We start from the raw sequence: 24979 nt of genomic DNA, 5'->3' as shown, positions 1-24979 counted from the left end.
TTTTATTCTGGCGTGGAAAATGGATGTTAAACCAGAAAAGAGAATATTGTATAATATATTGTATATATTAACTAAACTGATAATTCTCAGACATCAACTCTCCACTGTAGAAGGAATCTTTTTTTTTTTTTTTTTTTTTTTTTTTCATAAAATTGAAAGTTTTCTCTTTGACTTAGTATGTTTGTTTTATTAACGAAAAACAGAAATATAATCTAGTTGATGACTAGCAGAAGAAAGATTGTATAAAATATTTTGAAAAATATTTTCCTGGTTCCCGTTATTTAATACACTATGTGGGACTTAGACGGTCTGTGAGCTGTTCAGTGGATACATCTCTTCTCTATGTCATCTTGAAAAAAACTTGGGCTTTCCTGCATAAGCGAAAGAATAGAAATAGTGAAACAAATACAACAAATACCTGATTAACTCTTCGTTTTACTCTTCGATAGAATTTTTCAACTATACACAACATTCATGAGGAACTTAACGGATGAAATCTCAGACAAAATTATATTTCTTAGTATACATTAAAATACAAATTCTTCTGAGAGTTACAAATGATAGTATCAATAGAACGGCAGACTTCCAGTCAGAAAAAGGTTGATAATTCTTTTACAGGAATCACCAACACGCCGTATCCATAAAGTATTGACACTGTAGCCTATGTTCTCAATCCTCGCTGGCAAAGCCTTCGCAACAGTAAATTAAAGTTCATAATTGTCAGAGACAAATTTAGATAGAGCTCAGAATAATTGAAGAAGGTTTCTCTGGTATGAATTAATCACTTCATGTCTGTAAAAGATGAAAATCGACTGTTGTCTATATTCTCCATGAAATTGCTAGAGTTGCTTCATCGACATAGTTTTCCTCTTCGAGCTTAAGGCGATTTTAATTCCACTTTCTCAAATCCAAATCTGGTTGGTGGAAACTTCAGGAAATAAGTGCAGTATATGATTGCTTCTGATTTACGTACAAAGTCAGTAATTCCGGTGTGGGAGGAAGGATTGGGTAATGCCATCGACTCTAGGAATTTACTGGTACATTATTTTACAGACCCCAGATATGAGAAGAATTGTCATTATTATATAACATAATAATAATATATCTTGTTCACTAATTTGTTGCTATTAGTCAGTTGGAGTGAAATGAACGAGAATTCTCTATTCTTCAATTGATACACGACGTGACCATTACAAGCTATTTCCCCGCGATGTATTTATATAAAGGTATCCTCGTACGTATTTATATTAGTCCCACTGTTAAAAAAAAAGCAAACATTATAAATAATAATGCTTTTCTTTAGACGAAACACTGTGCCAAATATTTTGTTGGATGAAGATTTAGTCAAAATGTCTCTAATGTATATAAAATGGAGCCCATTAGAATTTAACATTGGAACTAAAGATAAGACATTTTTGTTCAGCGCTTGTTCATTTCTGCCGATCCGACGTCTTTTAACAACTAATTATGTTTAGTAGTCTATTCCAATAAAATAAAGCTCTGGAAAGTTGGTAGGAGTCAGGAGATAAGAAGCAGGCTATTAGGTTGAAAGGTAGCTAGATGAAAAATAAAAGTACATGATGTAAAATAGATGCACGTACAACAACTGATTTGAATGATATACTACAGCTGAAAGGAATGTCCTTAGATTATACATTTTAGATACAACTTGCACTGCGGGACATTCCCTTCAGCTGCCGACAGGAGATGTCAACACCTTCTGGTAAAAGCACCACCTCCAGCGGTGCTGAACAACATTCAACATTCATATAACCGGGGAATGTTTAGGTTTCTTTGGCCCACATTGCTGCTCACTTCTTTTTTCCTTCTTGCTATTCACACATCCACCAACACGCCAAACGGGGATTGGATAATAACTATTCTAACGACGCAGAAACTATATTTTTTCCTTTTTGCTGAAGATTTGTGCATTTTATTTTCTTTCACTCCTTTGGACCTTTTCTCAAATATCTGTATCATATTTGTGATGAGACATACTCTGTTGTTGGTCACTAAGTGCACTGATATCCTTCATAAGATCAATAATACTCAGTACCATTGCAAATAAATATCATCTAATAACATTTTCCATTTCCACTAACAATTTCACGCATACACACACACACACACACACACACACACACACACACACACACACACACACACACACACACACACACATATATATATATAACTTATGTAATACATATATATGTATATATATATATATATATATATATATATATATATATATATATATATATATATATAACTTGTGTAATACATATATATGTATATATTACATATGTACGAAGTGACAAATAAAGCAATAATCTCATCTATACTCTTAATTTTATGTCTATTTCTAGGATAAACAGAAAAAGTTGTGGCATACGCCATATTATGACAATGAAATCAAACTGAAACAACTTTATATCAAAATCTGCAAAAACCTACCTGCCTATGGATGCAAACTATATCAGGTGAAAGAAAATCTCAGAGGGAATACGCAGAAAAAGGTAGTGTAATGTTTATTATATATATTTTGTATCCTATAGTCGGCGCAACTGCTTGCTTTATGCTTTTATTTTTATAAATAAGTATTCGTGCTATTCATTTGTTTTTGTTATAACTCTAGTTTCTTTTCCATGATAACATCACAAGAAGCATGATAATCCAAAATATGCATGTCAACATTCACTGCTTTTCTTTCATCTACTTTGTTCTTAATGCGTGTTAACCTAATAGAAATCTATGCACGCAAATGCACGCACACTCATTCACACACATACACAGCAACACAGACATTATATATATATATATATATATATATATATATATATATATATATATATATATATATATATATATATATATATATATATATATACACACACATGCATACATAAATTCATTCATACATATATTGATATGTACACACATGCACACATTAATACACTTATGTTTTACATTTCTTAAAAAAAAAGAATATATATGTAATAATATATATATATATATATATATATGCATATAGAGATATATAAAAAAATTACAATTTGTTCTTAGTGAAAAGTCAAGTACGTTTGCTTTATACTTGCTGAACGTACGTCATATAACCTTATAAGGTTAAACGCGCACAAGGTTATTCTGACGTAGTTTACTTTGTACGACTTCAGAACAGATTGATATTTATTTATCAAAATGACGAATCGCTACTAATTTACCCAGACTTTTTAGAATATGAAGGCGGTATTCTTGCATAGCCTTAGCGGTGTGGTTGAAAGAAACTAAATAACTAAAGAAACACTATGTACGTGCTTTGTATGGTTGTTTTGTTTTTTATAATTTACAAAAAGGGTTAAGCTATACCACTTTCTTATATAGACACAAAGGCACATATTTTGTGGACGGACAGGGTGACTTCCACTCATGCTGTCGATGTGACAGTCAACCGATTTTTACTCCCGTCTTTTTAGTCGGGCCCTGATACTTCACAGAGCTTCCACTAGTAGAAAGCAGGCAAGAAGGTATTCTGAACTCTATGACCTGACCTGGCTTGGTCTTTGTTAAAGGCAAGTAAACTTGATGTTACTATCGGGCGACGAGATTAAGTCAGTCACATAAGTATGCCACAGTGGGAACTGAACTTAAGACCTAAAGGGCCGGAGCAAATATCGCTAGACATCCGCTTCAATTTCCTAACGACTTTAGCCAATTTGTCACCCTTAAATAATGTTTATATCATACATATGTCACGGCCTCACCATATGGTTCGTATATAAATTATCGAAAAAAGAAAGACAAAATAGACTCCACCCAGTAGGGTTTTAAATGCATTAAGCGTGACATAAATTCGAGGAGGTTCACTAGAGCATCGGATGTACTGCCGTAAGGTATAGTAATTGTGTGCTCATATCTGAGATCGGCTTCACATTTTATCCTTTGTAAGGGGAAGTAATAGCTGATAGTTAGTATATCCATCCTGGGAAATGTGTAACGTTTGTAGTTATGTTAGAAATACTCTACTATAATACTCTATAATTATTCTCTCATTCTCTCTCTCTTTCTCTCTCTCTCTCTCTCTCTCTTTCTCTCTCTCTCTCTCTCTTTCTCTCTCTCTCTCTCTCTCTCTCTCTCTCTCTCTATATATATATATATATATATATATATATATATATATATCGTTGTCTGGGAATCCTGAGAGGTTGACGACACTGGACAGATATGGTGTTTTTACAACTTTTATTTTATTTACACTTCTCATTTTTTACTTTGCTTATACCTAAAAACTGTTTGGATCTAATATTATAATACACACATATATATGTATGTATATATATATATATATATATATATATATATATATATATATATATATATATATGTGTGTGTGTGTGTGTGTGTGTGTGTGTGTGTGTGTGTGTGTCTGCATATATACACATCCAATGAATCGACCCCCTACCCCCACAAGTGCTTATGCTTTTATTTTTTAAGCCTGGTATTTATTCTGTCGGTCTCTTTTGCAGAACCGTTAGGTTACAGGGACGTAAACACACCAACACCGGTTGTAGGTTAGTCGTGCAAATCAGTTCTAGTACATAATTTAAATCTGATAGTTTATTTTACTGGTAGCGGTGTGGACGAAGTAAAAATAAAATAGACGCTTATGCGTGCGACAGGCTTCAGTAAATTTCCGCCAATCAAATGCACTCTCAAAGCTTTGCTCAGCAGACACTTGTCCATAGTGCTGCAGTGGGACCGAACTCGAAACTCTGTGTCTGCAAAGCGAACTTCTTAATCACAACGGTCTTGCCAGCAAATGGAATTTGCATGTTGAATAGGAACCTGATTACATAAATAAACAAAAAGCAAGACGATTCGTGTCAACTGTTGACTGAATATTATGAAGATTGTAAGCAATGACAGAATCTAATATAGATTGTGTTTGAAATCGTTGCTAAGTTTGCTTTCCAGCCACATGGTTCGGGGTTCACTCCCACGGCGTGGTACTTTGGGTATGTGTCTCCTACTATGGCCTCGAGCCGACTAAAGCTCTGTGAGTCAATTTGGTAGGCGGAAACTGAAAGAAGCAGTCGTGTGTGTGTTTACGCGCACGCGCGCGTGTCTGTGTTTGTCCCACGCCACCGCTTGACAACCGGTGTTGGTGTGCTTACGTCCCTGTAACTTAACGGTTCTGCAAAAGAGACCGACAGAATAAATACCAGGCTTAAAAAATAAAAGCATAAGCACTTGTGGGGGTGGGGGGTCGATTCATTGAATTAAAAATTGTTCAAGACGGTGCCCCAGCATTGCCGTAGTCTAACGACTGCAACAAGTAAACCATAAAAGGAATATCATGGGACGTGTGACATGTTTGATTGTGTTCGATATTTTTGATAATTCTCCTTGCTGTATTAGTTATTATGACTAAAAGCTTCATAGTAGAAAGTAGCTATTAATGTTAGGTAGAAACTATATAAGAAATCTATGGTATCCCTATTTTCTGTATCTTGTAGCAGTCTATATAACATAGCATTGATTATTACTAAAAGCTTCGTAGCTATTAATGCTAGGTGCAGACTATATAAGAGAGCTATAATAACTCTGTGTTACTGCACAATTTAAGTGGATGTAATTGACATTGAATATGTGTAGCACTGTAGAAAAGTTACAAAAGCGGAAAAGTTAAAGTTTTTTTATCATTATTGTTATTGTTTTGTTTTTGTTTTTTCATCGCAATAATCAATTCTGCTTTCCATGCTACGATATATTATTGGACATTACAAGGTTTCACTAAAACCTTGTGTTAGATGCTCTCTCGCATTTTATATTTAAAAGTGAAGTTGTGAGAAACAAATTAACTCAACAATAGCTATTCAACACCTTTATGATCTGTAAATGGATGTCCAGGTCAAAGCTTATTCAGAAGATATTTCCACATATTGTCTTCTTCATTGATTTCCAAGTTACGTAATTACGTAGGTGATAAGCACAGCTTGCTTCTTATGATAACGTTTAAAGTCGCTCACACAAAACACACATATCGAATGATAGTTTCGTAGATGCTAGCATATAATTTCGTTCCACTTCACTAAGCAAAATACTCCTTATAACTAAGTTGTCTACTGCAAGCATTTTGAGCCGTAGTCTTTCAAGAAGTCTTTGTATCTTTTGACAATCCAATCTCTCAGTCATTTTCACATGGTTGATGGCCGTGAAGCAACCGTTTCAATTGTCTATTATTAGAAATTTATCAGAATCGTAGGTGTCCGGGTAATTTCTGCTCGACCATATTATTTAAATCATATTAGAAAGGTTCCTCGTATGGTTTTCTTATTCTCAAAATAAACATATTCACAGTCCATCATGTGTGTATGTGTGTGTGTGCGTGTGGAGAGAGAGAGAAAATAGTCGACGGTATCCATTCTATTATTTGATTCATTCATATTTTTATTGATATACGAAATAATAAAAGGAAAAGTCGACCCCAGGATGTGGGGTTGGTTAACTCATAACGCAAATGGACGCAGCTGAACAATTCAAGGCATTTTGTGCCACGTGCAACCAATTCTGCCTGTCCACAACGCCTTCTTTCGGATATATATTTTTATCTTTTTTTACTTGTTTTAGTTATTGGACTGCGGCCATGCTGGGGCACCGTCTTGATGGGTTTAGTCGAACAAATCGATCCCAGAGAATATAAATCAAGTACTTATTATATCGGTTGCTTTTGCAGAACCGCTAAGTTACTGGGACATAAACGAAACAACATCGTTTGCCAAGTGGTGAGAGGGGAATAAACACGCATACACACAAGGACACGCATACACGCACACAAGGATACGCACATACACACACACGTATGTATTTATGTATGTATGTATATACGGGCTTCCACACAGTTTCAGTCAACCAAATTCCCTCACATGCCATTGGCCGGCGTAGAGCTATAGTAGAAAACACTTTCCCAATTTGTCCAGCAATAAGATTGAACCTGAAACTGCATGTGGTTGTAAAACGAGCTTCATAACTACGAAGTTGTGCCTGCGCTAATACCATAAAGTTGAAAAATATCTCGTTTGGATCTCAACACCAAAACTAATATTGAAAACTGAAATTGTAATGAATCACTGCAAAATGATGTTTTCTAACAAGAATTATATATATATAATAGACAACACCAAGGTTCGTGGATGCTAGAGAAATACTCAGATTGATCTACCAAGGTGTGTAATTATAAAATACCCAAGAGAAATATTGAAACACGAACATTGTGGAGGTGAAGAACACGTTTTGAAAGCTGACCCTTACATTATTAACTATTTATCACATGATCGTTAGCTGTTCAAAAACTTGAGGTTAATTTGTTTGAGTTAAGCGTGTGCTAATTAACTAGGGAATAGCAATTCACAGTAAATACCATTATTAATTTAAAGTTAACTCCCTTTCATCCCAATCAGATTTCTCTTTCAGAAATGTCTCATAAGAACGTTTCTCATAGCACTCTCCTTAAGTGCTAATTGTTAATTTCCCAATATCATTAAAACGAAATAATTCTCCGTCTCTCTACCTCTATTTCTTCCTCTCCGTACATAGTATCTCTCAGTTTATTTTTAGAATCTTCTCACAATCCTGAATACGTCACATCTTTCAGCTTTCACAGCAGTAAGCCTATTTGAAAGTTGGTCGTTTCTCTACATTTTGTTTTTCAATTTTCTATATACACTGACAATCCGATCTTTTTTTATTATTATTTTTACTTACACTTCCTCTCTCTTATTTGCAATGTCACCTATATTTCTAATCCTTTTACTTAAAATTTGATTTCATTGTTAATTTCGCTGTTTCTTTTATGTGTATTTCTGCTTGGTCTATCATCGTCTTAATCCTACCCAGATAAATTACATTTAAGCAGTTTAACAGACATTCCTTTCAGAAGGAATTAGTTTCATTTCTTCATTTTCTTACTATTTTTGTACTTTGTCAAGAGTCGTTCGTTGCTGGTTGATTTAATAGGATACCGAATCCTGTCAGCAACACAGAGGGAGACATGCCTCACCACTTCATTCGTACTGGTTCAGTACATTTTGATGTAAATATGTAATGTGGAGATGTATGGCACTGACCTCCCTCAAATGTGTAAGTTGATGGAGCTCAGTGCAATCTCACACACTTGGTTAACATGCAGTTTCGAGTTGAAATTCTTCCACCCGTGTGTGCTTGTGTATGATTGAGCAATGCATAGAACACGAATTACAGTGACGATTAATTATGTTAATTACCAGTAACGAGCCATTTCATCAGTAAATACTTTTTTGGAGCTCATGTTATGACTTAATAACCGTAATACACACACACACACACACACACACACACACACACACACACACATGTATAGAATATACGGAATAAGCACTTGTATACGTGATCCACGCTGTATAAGAATGAAATCTGTAAAACCAGTTTTGCTTTACTATATGCAGAAGTCTTCAAAAGTAAAAGCATCTCACAATATTTTATTCTTAAATGTTTATACATCCCTGGGCATGTATTAATAAGTCAGAGAGAAAGGAGGGAGCGGGGGAGAGAGATTGCGTTACATAATGTACTTTTTAATTGACTTTTTCATTATTAGCCCGTCTAATTGTGTATCTGTGGAAATTAAAGTACTTGCCATTACGAAATTTGTCCTCTCATTTGTATTTCATTTCTTGCCGAAAGATACTTTTAGTTTCATGTATATTAATATTCTCGTATTTATGAGGAGAAAGAAAGATTGGCAAAAAATTTTAAAACTTCTCAGAAGAGAATACAGTTCTACATTTAAGAGATGAGGAATTATGTACATTATTTATATTATTTACATTTGACAAATATTTGTGTTAACAACAAACAAGATGAGTACAAATGTCCGTCAAATGTAAATAATGTTCCGATAAGAGACTATCAGCGAATACAAAGTGAAATGACTTCAACCAGGGATGGAAACTACGTTTCTCCAGGACTCGTCTTCCTGTGTTTTCAGGAGCATTATTTGCCCAAATATTCATACAAACGTTGTTTAGTATTGGATTACAAAATATCATTTCTAACATGGAATTGCAAATTTTCTATATATTTGTATATAGAGATACAATGGTGGTTGACAATATACTGATTGCAACATAATATAGAAAGAAACGCAGAAGATGAAGATCAACTGAAGGAATATAATGAACCTACTTCAGTTTATGTCTGCATAGCTCTAAGATACAATGGCTGAATATCAGCCAAATTACATATTTGACCCGACAGAAATTATCATGTTCTGCACCATTCACTCCAATAGATACGGACATCTAACTTTGATACGAGTCACATATTTTGGAAGATAGATCTAATACACTGTTGCTATTGCGGCTTCCATTTTTGCAACTTCTTTTCTCTACATCAGATATAAAAAAAATAGTATCACTATTTTTTCTCAGTACGTATTAATCATGACGTTTTATAATTTGGTATAAAATTATTCATTTATAAAGAACAAGTGTATAGACGGAATGAATCCTTATATAAGCGATCGTGGAATAGTGAAAGGCAAAATCGTGATCTAGATATATAAATTATCTTTTACTTGTTTCAATCATTGAATTGGTGCCATGCACAACCTTGAAAAGTTTTAGTCGGTGCTCTACCTTGAAACGTTTTAGTCCGACAAATCAACTAAAGTATAGACAGTCTCATATATAGGCGCAAGCATGGCTGTGTGGTAAGAAGTTTGCTCCACAAACAGGTGGTTCTGGGTTCAATCTCACTGCGCGGCTCCTTGAGCAGGTGTTTCCGCTGTTGCCTCGAGCCGACTAAAACCTTGTGAGTGGATTTGATAGACGGAAACTGAAAGAATTTTGTCGAGTGCGTGCGTGTGTGTGTGTGTGCGCGCGCGCTATTGTGTGTCTTTGTACTTTTGCCTCAACCACCGCTTGACATTGCCGCAGTCTAACGATTGAAATATGTATGTATGTATGTATGTACATATGCTTGTATTATGTTTGTGTGTACGTACTATTCATATATGTATGAATGTATGTGTGGATGTCTGTGTGCGTCCGTATGCATGTACGTATGTATGTATGTGTACGTACTTATGTATCTATGCATGTATGTATGTACATACATATATATGTATCTGTGTGTACGAACGTATGTATGTATGTGTGTAAGTATATGTCCTTAGGTATGCATGTATGTATTTATATATTATGTATGTACATGTACATACGTATGTATGTATGTATGTATGTATGTATGTATGTATGTGTACGTATGTATGCACATACGTACATCTATAAACATAAATGTGTAACGGTGTCTGTCTGTGTGTGTTTGGGGTTAATCTAACTCTTCCCACACCGTCCAACCGATTTTAATGATTTTGGCACACAGGTAGATCACATGCCTTGAAGTTCAAATAAGGCCGGAATTTTTCGAAAACTCGATAATGCTCAGTTGGCATCGATTTTTGTGAGCTCAATCGGGCGCTTGAATAGAAATTCCCATAACGATGTTATTTTTCCTGCACCTTTTGCATTTCTTGTCCGATTTTGATGAAAATAGATGAGTGAGCGAGACTCATGCCAGTGAGTTTATGTCAGTACATGGCGTTGACAAAAAGTCGATAATTGCGCCTGAGCAGTAGTTTTATAAAATCAATAGGCATTTTGCGTGCGAATACCAAGAGGGATTTTATTTTTGGCCGTAACTTTTATATTTTCATGTAAATGGTCACATGGATTTTATTTTATGACATAATCTTCACACTTTTCTTCAGATTGTCCTGAGATTGGACGCGTTGATCAATTTTATACAGAAGGTGGAATCAAGGGGAGCGAAATAAACAAACATCACTCTCAACGGGTCGAGGTACACCCAAAAGTTTGACTGCGATTTCAGATGGTCCAGTATGTAGGAGTATGTCGAAAGCGTTAATCGGGTAAAATCCCTGCCGAACCAGATATAAAATCTTGATGGGTAATAGTTGGCACGGGAAACGTAGAAGATTTCAATACAAGGTCAGAGGTGGGCTTAACTTCAACACGAGCAACGCCGGGTCCAACAGCTAGTACGTATGTATGTATCTATGTATGTGTCTGTGTGCGTGCACAATCGTCCTCACTGCTTGTATTCATTTTATCATGATCATACTACACAGATATAACAGTGGTAACAGATTGTATATAATAACATGATTTTTTCCTAGAGCGAAGGACATATTGAGATAAATCTTGCCGATTTCTCGTTTCATGAATAATGTACTGAATATTACATTCCAAACCTTTGAAGAGCCTTCGGCAACTAAATCGATACTAGAAAGAGAATACACACAACGATAAAACAACATGATATCCATTCATTCAGAGAGAGAGAGAGAGAGAGAGAGAGAGAGAGAGAGAGAGAGAGAGAGAGGGGGGGGGAGATAGAGAGACCGTTGGGAAGTTGTAACAACTTCCTGGTTAGTAAGTCGAAATTGTAGCAGAAGTTCGATTCTCAATAGGACCGTTTCTGTTTAATTATTGATCGGATTTGCGCCAATATTAGGCCGACGACATTAAATCGGAAAGAGATGGCTTGATTTACCTACCAAATACTTAATGAAGACGATATTTTAGAGATTTTCCTCCGAGTTCATGCGCGCGTACATGTGTGCGTGTGCGTGCGTGTGCGTGCGTGTGTGTGCGTGCGTGCGTGTGCGCGTGTATGTGTGCATGCATGTGTATGTGCGTGTATGTGTGTGTGTGTGTATGTGTGTGTGTGGATCGAAGAAATATTATGTATACATATATTATGTGAATTTCTATAGTTTAAATGTATGTGTGCGCCCGTATATGTGCACTTGCATGACGGGCGTAACAGTGAAAAAAAGCCGCTATGCATTCAGTGGTTAGATAAAGTGAAAATCCTACTTATTGAATTGTGCAGCTAGTTGACAATTCCATAGACATCGGTAACGTTAACGAAACACTCAAGCAGAATATGCGTGACGCAGTGTGACATGGTTGTTTCTTTGAATTACAGGTACATCCGTTCGGAAGGCAGGGTGCCTACATATCATTAAAATATTCCAATTATTTCAATCATAAGACTTGAGTCGACCCGAAGCAGAGCTGAAATGCACATGCTGAAGATACCACGCAGGTATCAAACCAAGACCCACATAGCTACGCTAAAAAAATTTTAACCTAACTGCCATACTTTCACGCTTCCATGGATACATACGCACACACCTAAACACACACACACACACACACACACACACACACACACATATACCTATTATACAAAAACATGCATATACAGAGAAAGAAAAATGAAAACTAAAGAGTCAGTTCATAAATAATTTAACTTATTTAGCTATGACATCTCACACATGTTTCAATGAAAATAATCTTTTCTACCGTAGGCACAAGGCCTGAAAAGTTGGGGGAGGAGATTAGTCGATTACAGCGACCCAGTGTTTCTCTATCACTTAATTTATGGACCCCGAAAGGATGAAAGGTAAAGTCGACGTCGGCGGAATTAGAGCTCTGAACGTGCTGACAGATGAAATACCGCTAAGCATTTCGCCCGGCGTGCTAACAATTCTAGAGCTTCACTTTGTCAATAATTGACACCAAATCATTCGATATGAATCTCTGATAAAGAAAATGCCCATAAAAATTTCCTGGCTTGGATTACATAATGGAGTCATTATCTTCATTGAAGTACGTGTAAGAATACATATTTAAATAATATATGAACTGATTCTACAGTTCTGTTTCGTTCTCTGTATGTGTTGTGTGATATTTCTACCTATGAAGTCCAGTGACAGGAAATTCGGTTTATAATAAAAAAAATAAATACTCATCAACTTCAAAACACTGCTTATGTGCCATGAAATTAAAGTTTAATCGCACAATATAGTTTAATATATATGAGTGTGTTTTTGTGGTACGTCTGTGTGTACAATGTGAGCTAAGGTGCACGATATACACCTAGTATTTAAAATTCTATATATGGCTTTATGCACTGAGAGAGAGAATTGCGTAAAGAGGCTGAAACTGTTAAACTTTACTCCCACTGATCTCCATAGCAAGAAAGATCACAAAGTATACATACTAGTAAATAAATTCAGAACCAACAACCGTTTTGATCAAATATATATATATATAGATATGTATGTATGTATATCTATATATATATAGATATGTATGTATGTATGTATATCTATCTATATATATATATATATATAAACATAATTAAGGGATCAGCAAATATATATATATATATATATACATACATACATACATATATATATGTGTGTGTGTGTGTGTGTGTGTGTGTGTGTGTATGTGTGTGAACAATATTTATCTATAAAAAATATAGATATAAGAAGACGGTAAACAATAATAATCATATATGCGTGTAAGTATCTACACTCATATGTACACATGCATATGTTTATATATATAAAGTATATATATATATATATGTATGTATGTATATATATATATGTGTGTATGTATATATATATATATATATATATATATATATATATATATATATTTATATCGATAGATAGATAAAAACTTATATAATATACATAAAAATATATATTTGAATCACATTTATACATTCTATATGTGTATACGCGCGCGCGCGCGCGCGTGTGTGTGTGTGTGCGTGTATGTATCTGTACATGTATGTGTTATTGTGAATGTGTGTGTACTGTACAGTTTGTTTGTGAACAAGACTCTTCTAAGCATAAACAGAAAAACGTAACCAAACTGAACGTGAAAAATGTTTTAAAAAAACCGAATGATTCCAATTTCCGAAAAGATTTAATGAAACAAAAAAAAAGCATTAAGCAAAACCTAAAAGATATAATATTAATTTTTTTATTTCTGTTTTAAGCACATTACTAATTCAACTACGAAAATCTCTATACTATATAACTTAAAGACATAAAAACCATCGCCTCATATTTTTTACCTCCTTTAATCGGTGAAATAAATCCACCTAAATTCTCAGGAGTTTATTATACAGCAAGGAAAACAATTACCCACAAACATAGACGTGCAGACTCGTACATGTATATGTAAATGTGCATCTATGTGTATGCTTATATATGTGTGTATATATATTTCTATATACATATAGATATATCTCATCTATTGTAATATGTAATGTAAAACGCACGCGCGCACACATACAAGTATAACCTTATTGCCGCTACAATTGCACTTATACATGATCATGCGATCCGAGTATATAATAATAAGAAGAAGATAAGAAGAAGAAGAAAAGAAGAAGAAGAATGATGGTTTCGAATTTTGTCACAAGGGCAGAAATATTTGGAGGAGGGAATAAGTCGATTACATCGACCCCAGTGTTCAACTGGTACTTATTTTATGGATCCCGAAAGGAAGGAAGGCAAAGTCGACCTCGGCGGAATTTGAACTCACAACGTAGCGACGGGCGAAATACCGCTAAGCATTTAGTCCAGCGTGCTAATGTTTCTTATTTCTTTATTGCCCACAAGGGGCTAAACATAGAGGGGACAAACAAGGACAGACAAAGGGATTAAGTCGATTACATCGTCCCAGTGCGTAACTGGTACTTAATTTATCGACTCCGAAAGGATGAAAGGCAAAGTCGACCTCGGCGGAATTTGAACTCAGAACGTAATGGCAGACAAAATACCGCTAAGCATTTCGCCTGGCGTGCTAACGTTTCTGCCAGCTCACCGCCTTCAATAATGAAATTTGCGTGAAAGGGGATTAGTCAATTACAACGCTCCCAGTGCTCGACTGGTACTTATTTCATCAACCCCGAAAGGCAAAGTCGCCCTCGGTGGAATTTGAACTCAGAACGTAAAGACGGGCGAAATACCACTAAGCATTTCGCCCGGTGTGCTAACAATTCTGCCAGCTCATCAAATAATTATAATAATGATTTCAAATTTTGACATAAGGCCAGCAATTTGGGGGCAGGGATAAGTTTCTCTTTTGCCGAAACATTAATTTACATAGACGCAAACACACCAACACCGGTTGTCAAGTGGTGGTAGAGGGATAAACACAGACACAGAAACACACACACACACACACACACACACACACACACACACATATATATATATATATATATATATATATCACGACGGGCTTCTTTCAGTTTCCGTCTACTAAATCTACTCACAAGTCTTTTGGTCGGCTCGGGGCTATAGTAGAAGACACTTGCCCAAGGTGCCACGCAGTGAGACTGAACCCGGGACCATGCGGTTGGGAAGGAAGCTTCTTACCGCACAGTCACGCCTGATATTATATATATTATATTATATATATATATATATCTCAGGCGCACGTTCGTGCATTTGTACGTCTATATTATTTCTTCATTGGCCCCCAATCCTAATGGTGTTTGTACTTGAGCCGCGTGACGTGGTGCAAGCGATTTCACTTAGTTCATGACAGCCAATTGTTTTGACCGACGGCAATAAAGGTTTCATTTCAACTTTTTTCACGAGTAAATTTATAACGGTTTTGAAAAATTCAGTATTTGAAGCCAGTTAAGTCACATATATTTCGCTTGGCTTTCGGATTGCACTATCTTCCAACGAACTCAATACGATTAATATACAAAGATTTGTTCTCAGCTTTGCTCTGACACAGAAATTGCCTTGCGTCTAAATAAGAAATCAATTTATGTGAAACGGATGCTAAGGGATTAAGCAACACAATTCTAATCAAATGCTCTCCATGGCACCCCAGACTTCACAATTTGGCAATTTAATAGCAAGCCATCATCTTGATGATTGCATTATTTTCATCCAGTATTGAACATTTATTAAACTATAATGTCAGAATGTTTTTTATTGTCTCCAATGGTACGTTTAGCATTTTACCGAGTAATTAGACTAAGAAAGATTCTCTTTCAGATCCGGTTCTTTAAAGGACATTCTTTGAAAGAAGTAGTTAATAAAATCTGTTTCCGTTCAATCTAATTATTGACATTTTATCTACAAACGAAGTAAATTAAAGAGAGTTGTAACCAATCTATACGTCCGTCCACCAACATAATAGCTGGTCTATTTTATTGTTCTATTAAGATCATATTTACGTTGAATACAGTTTTTTTTAAAGAACTTCTCTTCGATTACTTAATAAAACCATGAAATAACTTCATTTATGAAGAAATGCGGAGAGGGAAGTGATGTAATAAAGTATCACTTTAGGATTCGCTTACGCTAGAATTTGAGTTCAGAGTAACTGAACGAGCCATGTTTATGCTGTGAAACAAGGGACAATACCTGTTGTCTCGCCGCATCTTGTAAATAAAAATTAACCTTAGTACGGTACTAGTTTGTAGTTATGCGGATTCCTTTGGACGAAGTGTGCTCTATTGATCACTAACTTGCCTACTACAAGATTCCTCACAAAGTAGCATAACTCTTTCATTACCGTATTTGTGTTGAAATGCACTAACTCTGTATCAAATACTTGTTAAAATAAAAATTTTGTAAAATAATCCTGACATTACTTAGCTGGAGTTTGAAACATAAATTTGTATCAAATTTTGATGAAAGGTTTAATTTTTGTTATATCTTGAGAGTATTATGCCAAAAATAAACGCATGCACTAGCTCTATTTCCCCTTATTTTTGATTTGTTAACTGTTAACTCTTTAACGAATTAACTATTCGCAAAGTCTATGCCATACAACCAGGAGTACTCTTAAACAGGTTGACATCAAAAAGGTTAAGAAGAAATGGAGGAAAAAATTGAAGCTCAACCACATTGGCGGAGACTCGTACTTTATGTTTTTCTTTTTTCTTTCCTCCGAAAATTCTAAGACATTTTAAGCAAACGTTACTACGAGAAATCACTGAAATTATTCAACAGAAAAATTGAAACCACATCGCATCTTTTTATCTTTTACTCGAGAAGGAACATCAATACCTTTAATTCATTACACAGGCGTTGAAACTGGAAGAGAGGGAAGGAGTTATTCTCAAAGCAGAAATTAAACACATATATTTGCAACAGAAATGATTCCGCCAAAAGAAAACAAGGTGTTAAGATATGGGCAAGAAAAAGAAAAGTCGTATCATAAGCCTTTCTACCTTTTTTTTAATAATCGTTTCTACAATAGGCACAGGGCCTGGCATTTCGTGGGAGGGAGTAAGTCGATTCCATCGACCTCAGTACTAAATTGGTACTTATTTTATCGACCCCAAGAGGTTGAAAGGTGATATACAAGTCGCATCTAATGTAGAAGCACAGACGCGAGTCCGCGCATTGTTTCAGCCCTCTCAATTAAGACAAACATTAATTTATGTGTTTGTGTGTGTGTATATTGTTGTTGTTGGCACTCCATCGTTTACGACGTCGAGGGTTCCAGTTGATCCGATCAACGGAACAGCCTGCTCGTGAAATTAACGTGCAAGTGGCTGAGCACTCCACAGACAGGTGTACCCTTAACGTAGTTCTCGGGGATATTCAGCGTGACACAGTGTGACAAGGCTGACCCTTTGAATTACAGGCACAACAGAAACAGGAAGTAAGAGTGAGAGAAAGTTGTGGTGAAAGAGTACAGCAGGGTTCGCCACCATCCCCTGCCGGAGCCTCGTGGAGCCTTAGGTGTTTTAGCTCAATAAACACTCACAATGCCCGGTCTGGGAATCGAAACCGCGATCCTATGACCTCGAGTCCACTGCCCTAACAACTGGGCCATTGCGTATATATATAAATATATATATATGTGTGTGTGTGTGTGTGTGTGTGTGTGTGTGTGTAACAAGGATGCCATGGTATTAGTGCATTAAGGCCGTTTCAACACACACACACACAAACACAGAAAGAGAATTACGGAACTGTATACATAAAAGAAGAATAACCCATTACACGTGTCACAGTAGATTGTTTAGATTACTGGTTTAAACAACATTAGCCACACTTTCAAATAGATTAAGATTTATCTATATCTATAGATTTGAGGTCGCTAAGTAAAATCTAGTTCAGCCAGTAAACATTGAACAGAACACAATATCTGTTTGTTTATTTTATAGTGCTATAAATCAGTGTTTAATCAAATACACACCCTCAAACACATGATGAATTATTGACAATGTGTACAAGTACTATTCCCTTGATATGTATACATTAACAATAAGAATTGATTTGAAAGACAAAGGCCAATACATGTTAAGTACATGTGAAGTATAGATGAAATCATACATGTAGTCATCATCATATATCATTATTTAGAGATGCGGATATATGCATATACACGAACACACACACACCTATCTCTCTGTCACTTTACTCGCAGCAACACACGCATATATATACATATATATATATATATATATATATATATATATATATATATATATATATATATATATATATATATATATATATATAGTGAGTTCAAACAAGAAAAGCGACGGAAAAAAACAACAAAAAACCAACAACGCACGGACGGGATACAGATATTGTATTACTGGACGCTCAATATATATACATATATATATATATATATATATATATATATATATATCATTAATAAAATGGGAGATGGAATGTGTAATAGACTTTATTGGGTACAGCACATGTTTCGAGCCGTTGCGGGTATCTTCAGGTACATCAATAAAAGTCTCACTAAAGATATCTTGAGTGAGTTTAGATACCGCTATATATATAATTTCTCAATTATATATATATATATATAAAGGAGAGTATTGTAGTTCGCCTGAAGCATTGCGTATTGTTTGTAAAGAATACTGAGTTTTGAATGGTACAACAATGCACTCTGATACAAACAATGGGCTATATACCTGTCGTAATTTAGTCAGCCATAGTCTGATAATATTTCGGAATAACATTCCTTCTTCAGGTATTCTTAGATGGAATCATAGATTGAAAATATGTGGAAAACATATATCATAAGTGCAAGAGAAATGCCTTCGTTTCACATAGTTTAATATATTTTAATAAAAAAATTTATACACACACACACACACATATATATATATATATATAATTTAAAGTAAACAAAATGGAGACATATGATCAACAACAATAGATAGATAGATAGATAGATAGATAGATAGATAGATAGATAGATAGATAGATAGATAGATAGATAGATAGATAGATAGATAGATAGATAGATAGATAGATAGGCAGGCAGACAGTTAGACAGATAGAGATTATTTGAGCCGGGAGTAGTTAAATAATTTGTAAGAAGGCTAATATAGGTATGTAGTTCGAAGATGAAATAGAATTCAAATAGGAAGACACTGAATTAAAAACACAGGAAAGCTGAATAGTGTGTATGTGTGTTTGTGAGAGTGTATGAGTGCACGCGCACGCGTGTATTGCGGACTAAGTATGTATTGGAGAAAAGTAGTTTTTATGGTTAAAATCTATCGTTAAACTATGAAATCCAAAATTGTTTCTGATTAACAATTTAACTGCTCTGAATACCTTATTGCCATGTGTTTTATGTATAAGTTCAAACGAAAGTTAGGATTTTGTTTATGTAAAAACTTTAAATGTGTGACTATTGCAAAATTATAGCTGTTGTTACCAGTTGCATCACTGAAGGGGAATTATTATCCTACACATGCTTATAAAAATTTTGCAATGTATATACAGAAGGTTTATATCTGCATTTGCTTGTACGTAAAATGTTTTAAGTGGGCTTAAGCAAACGACAGCCTAGCTTAGAGCACACTTAATCGACCAATTATTTCACTCACTTCACCATAGAATATAAAATAGTTTGAACCTCATTTATTTAGTTTTGTTCATCAACGTTGTTAAATGCCCTAAGAAGACTCTGCACACACAACTACCAATACTGCCGAATGACAACACATACACTTATGGTTTAAAGAACATAGTACATACATATTATTATAACTAGGTATTAAGTTTAAACTTTAACAAAAACACAGCTGGTTATATGATATTCAATAACAAAGCATTTTGTTATTGAATATTGAATTGTTAATTATAGATAGATATACAGTTTTGCTGTATTTCTGAATGGTCAATATGCCAATGACGTCATTAGCATCATGATGTTACTGCTCCATGTCTGTCGTGAACGGCGATGAAAGGACGTTATTGATTGACCGGACGATTAGTTAGTTGGTTAAATAGTTAACCGAGTGCCTAATAATAAGACACGTGAAAAAGAAGCAGTGAGTGTGCGTATTACTGGTATATTGACCCTTCTGTGATACAATAAAATATGTTTCAACGCACGAATTCACATCAAGAATCTTGCAAAGCAACCAAAAAGCAAAATTACAATATTTAGAATAATTTAGTTATACAAATTTAAATTGCAAATTTAAATTACAATATTTTAAGGAGAAAAATTACTTACACTGCCTCTTATCAGCCGTATACGGACACATTTATTTAAACTACTTCTAATTTGATTCACTAACATCTTCTTTCGACCTCCTCAGTCGCTATCGTCATCTTCACCTTTTTACCCAGTTCAGTCTTCTATCGTCTATCAATCTTCTTCATCGTCAATTATCTAACTTAACCCACCTAAATTAAATGGTTTTTTTCCAAGGTACATCTCATGGATTCTCTGAGATGCATCATCAGTAATATTTTTGTGGCTTTGGAAGTTTTGGGACTCTCGACATCAGATCCCGGCAGTTTATTCCAATTAGTTCGCAATATAAGTTTTTCTCTTTCAATACAGTTTGTAAAAGCCGAATTTAAAGCCTTCGTCAGCGTTACACACATACATACACACATACACACACACACACACACGTATATACATGGATGCTTGTGTATGTGTGTTTGTGTACACGATTACATCATGGTAGAGTCATGCTGGCCAGTTAAAACACATATATACCGTTAAGTTTCCCAGCCGGAAGATGATTAAGTGTTGACGCTTTTCAGCAAAAGAATGCTTATATTGCAAAAGAAATTAAAATTCCGTTTATATATTTGTCTTGGAATTCCAACTTACTGAGTGCGACTTAATCCTAATGTCTTACGCCCTAATCCTAATCTATTTGAAATGAGATATGAATTCCACATATCTTAATGATCTTTGAAAGGTTTGTCAACAACAGGTTGTTTGAGCTTCTTGAAAGTTTGAGATTCCTTGTTAATGTTCAGTATGGTGTCCACGACTCTCGTTCTGCTGCTGATCTTCTGACTGTTATTACAGAACGCATCTACCGATTTATGGAAAAATCAGGAGAGGGTAATTCTATAACTTTTGATATATCCGAAGCCTTTGCTAGGGTTTGGCATGCTGCTTTGCTTCATGAGCTCTCTGCCTGTTGTGTATGTGGAAACATCGTTAATCTTATCAGATCATGAATTTCTGGTCGTTGTGTGGGTGTGACACTGGGTGGCGTTATTCTTATGAGTATTCTATCAATGCCCATGCTCTTCAAGGCTCTATTCTTGGTCCAACTTTATTTCTTCGTTACATCAACGATCTTCTTGTCAATGTTCTTCAATTTATCAATGTTTATACTGAGGATGCTACTCTTTATTTCGGTTGTTCTGGCTCTCTCTCTCTCTCTCTCTCTCTCTCTCTCTCTCTCTCTCTCTCTCTCTCTCTATCTATCTATCTATCTATCTATCTATCTATCTATTTATCTATCTCTCCTTCTTTCTTGAAACGGTTGGAATTTGCTGCTAACTTTGAGGTGGATCTGCAGACAGTTACGAAATGAAGTGATAAGTGACTACTAACTTTCAACCCTGGCAGTACCAAATTCATAACTTTCAGTAGGAAACGGGATCTCTATCTTCCCCCTATTTTCATGAGTTATAGGTCTTAGGTATCACAAAATGAAGTAGACAAACCACAAGAGAAAAGGTCTTCTTTGAAACTCCTTGGTCTTACTTTCTCACTTTGTCTTTCTTGGGGGTCTTAGAGTCAATTGGTCTGCTTCTCGTAAGGTTGTATAACTGGATAGGTCAAATGACTACTTTACATCTGGGACTATTTTTTATCTTTACAAGTCTACAATTCGTCTTTGTATGGGATATCGTAGTCATATTTGGAGAGATGCACCATCTTGTCACTTGGATCTCCTCAAACGGGTTCAGAAGCGGGACTCTAATTTGATTGGTCTCTCTCTTGCTTCAACTCTACAACCTTTGTCGCATCGACCGTATCTTATTCTTTTCGAGGAAGTGCTTTGATAAACTTTCTCTCTCTTACTCCTAGATCATTCTGTGTCATCTCGCCTCACTCAAAACTCACGGTTTCATCCAGATGCGCTTCCACGAACAAGCAAGTCTTTCTATGGTCGCAGCTTTTTCTCTCGAATTGCCAGACTTCAGAATTCTCGTCCATTTCATTTTCTTCCTTCTTATGACTTGAATTCTTTCAAGTCTAAAGTGAATTAATTCCTTTCGTCTTAATTTCTCCTTCTTCAGCCTTGATCAAACAGACATATGATTAATACGATCCGACTATGACCATCCATTCATACATTTAGACACTACATACTGCGTTCTTCATTACCCAACATGTCTCATTTTTTCCATCACAGTAGGAATGTGCTTTATGGAAGAATTGCTTACAATTTCTAACAAATCAACTGACCGCCTGAAGGATCTTAATCTCTACTTGAAAGCCGTCTAAAGAGAAAATTTTCTTTCCAGTTTAATGTAAGATGCTAATGCAAGGTAGTTGGGGGACTAAACTGTGTCGTCAGCCATACGACTGCATGTCGGAAGTTCTGATATAATTTAGATTATAAGAACGAGTAAAAACGGCTTTTAAAACTAACTGACTCATAAATTTGTTAGTTTACTATATGGATTTCTACATCAGGAAATCGATGTCAAGTAATGGCACTTAAGTGGTTTCTGTACCCAGATAACATTAAAAAGAGAACTGTATGATGTATTTTATAAATTCTTTTGATAATTTTATAAACTGTCTTTTATACCCATGTTTCTCGTCTCTTGATCATTTAAAATATTTATATGAGAGATTTACATTGAGAATCTTACGATGAGCTGCCACTAAAACGTTTCGCTCTTGCAAAAGCACATCATTCCTACTTCATGTTACATTTTCCACAGCCTTTGATATAGAAATTGTTTCTGTTTATCTTTTACTTTTAATGAGTTTATACAACCGAAATGCTTTTTCCTTCTTTTGAAAAACTTTCCTTTTTCCAACATTTACCAAATATTAATTATCTTCAATTGTATCACAAATTCAAAACTTTATCTTTTGAAAAGAAATTTTAAATCAATACTCAGCGAGTCTCTCATGGCGTATTTTTATTCGTTGATAATTGGTTTCATTCTGTTAAAGTGTAAATTGTTTCTTAATGCAGATCTTTCCCCTCCAAGCTATTTATATACTTGGATTAGATATTTTTTAAGATTTCCAAAAACGTTTATGTTACAGAGGCTTTTCAGACTTAATAATTATTTCATATCTTGCATACAAAATAGATTTTGAAAATTATATATATTTCATATAAAATATATTTATCTGTTTATCGTGTTATCCTTAGAAATTATACCTACTTATTTGTCGTCATCAAATAAAAGGAAATATTTCAATAAATGCAGATAAAGTTGTATTTTGAAAGAAAATAAAAGATTTCGTATTCGGTTACCCATTATGTTTCTGCTATATTGTTTTCAATGCAAAGCAGATCAATCACTTAATCGATTACCCAATCGATATTTACTCATCTTGCACAAGTGATATATTCAATTGTTTGATTTTTGTAAAACAGAACCATTCATAACTGAGTGATCGGCTTTTGTTGCTTCTGGTTCTCCAGTTTGTACACTTGGTGTGTTTTCAAGTCAGCAAGTTATTACAAAATTTACCCACTTCTTAAAACAGGGACTCGTGTCTCTTCGCTGTATCTCTTTTAAATTTCCATTGTAGAGTTATTAAAACGCTCAAATATAAAGAAAGCTCCCAGATTCTGCGCATAATTTCAGCTACGGAAGAGCGTTTGAATTATATTTCTATTGTATTATATTATTGATGAGCAGTTAAAATATGTTTGTATAGGAACCATTATTTATTTAAGTACAACCGATAACATTGACATCTATCCACTATATAAATTCCACGTCCGGTTTTATTATAGCTACTATATTACATCCATGTCAGATTTATTATTCGTTATTAGAAAAGGCTGCTAAGTCGCTATAGCTGTATGATTAAACCGTTCTTTTCACGACGACGTAATTCCGAGTCAGACTCCAGAGCATGGCACCTCGGGCAAGTATGCATATCTTTTAATGTAACCTCGACTCCAACCGTTACAAAAATGCTAGTGAGGAGGAGAATTCTTGTTCTTCAATGGACGGCTTATTCCGTTGGAAAGTTTAACACCATTGTCTCGTCCTTCGGCTCAATTCCATTCCCCGGGCTTCTGCATAGCATCGTTTCGGTCTGCCGAATTCCACTCAATCTTAGGTTATTTTAGAAAACAGGTGAAATAGGTGCTGCGCAGCAGAATGCAATCTGGAAGCTGATATTTGCAAGGGGAAATTCTTAGCCACGCACAATTACATATGGGCACATAAATGTATGTGTGTGTGTGAAAGAAAGATAAATATTGTAGATATATACATATTACACACACACACACACACACACACACACATACACACACACACATACACACACACACATACACACACACACACACACATACCTATATATTTACTTAATGCTGTGTATATTATCATCATAGATTTTATGTCTGCTTTTCTATGCTCACATGAGTTGGACAGGAATTTTTGAAGCAGTGCTTCATAGCTGGATGCCCTTCTTCATATCCATCCTTTTAGTTGCTTCTTACTTTAGGCAAGGACACCGGATGTACACGGTAAACGCGTATGTATATTTTTATGTACATATATACTGAGCAGGTAATAGTGAGTGTCCATACATCCTCACAAACACGCATG

The 24979-nt window shown here is 35.1% G+C and overlaps 1 protein-coding gene across 7 annotated transcripts in view; it reads left to right on the top strand.

Annotated features, from left to right (window-relative positions):
* The window catches only part of LOC106874430 (1-phosphatidylinositol 4,5-bisphosphate phosphodiesterase epsilon-1), a 1217386-nt gene that overhangs the window by 814021 nt on the left and 378386 nt on the right, over positions 1-24979 (top strand). For all 7 annotated transcript variants that reach the window (XM_089347149.1, XM_052978429.2, XM_052978428.2 and 4 more), the window contains one exon: positions 2370-2519. In XM_089347149.1, coding sequence (XP_089203275.1) covers positions 2370-2519 — 150 coding nt within the window. The remainder of the gene's footprint in view (positions 1-2369; positions 2520-24979) is intronic.

The sequence above is a fragment of the Octopus bimaculoides genome, chromosome 2 (assembly GCF_046866305.1).
Source record: "Octopus bimaculoides isolate indiv1 chromosome 2, ASM4686630v1, whole genome shotgun sequence".
NCBI classification, from domain to species: domain Eukaryota; kingdom Metazoa; phylum Mollusca; class Cephalopoda; order Octopoda; family Octopodidae; genus Octopus; species Octopus bimaculoides.
The sequence above is the reverse complement of the archived record's forward strand: the minus strand, read 5'-3'. Positions and strand labels throughout refer to the sequence as shown.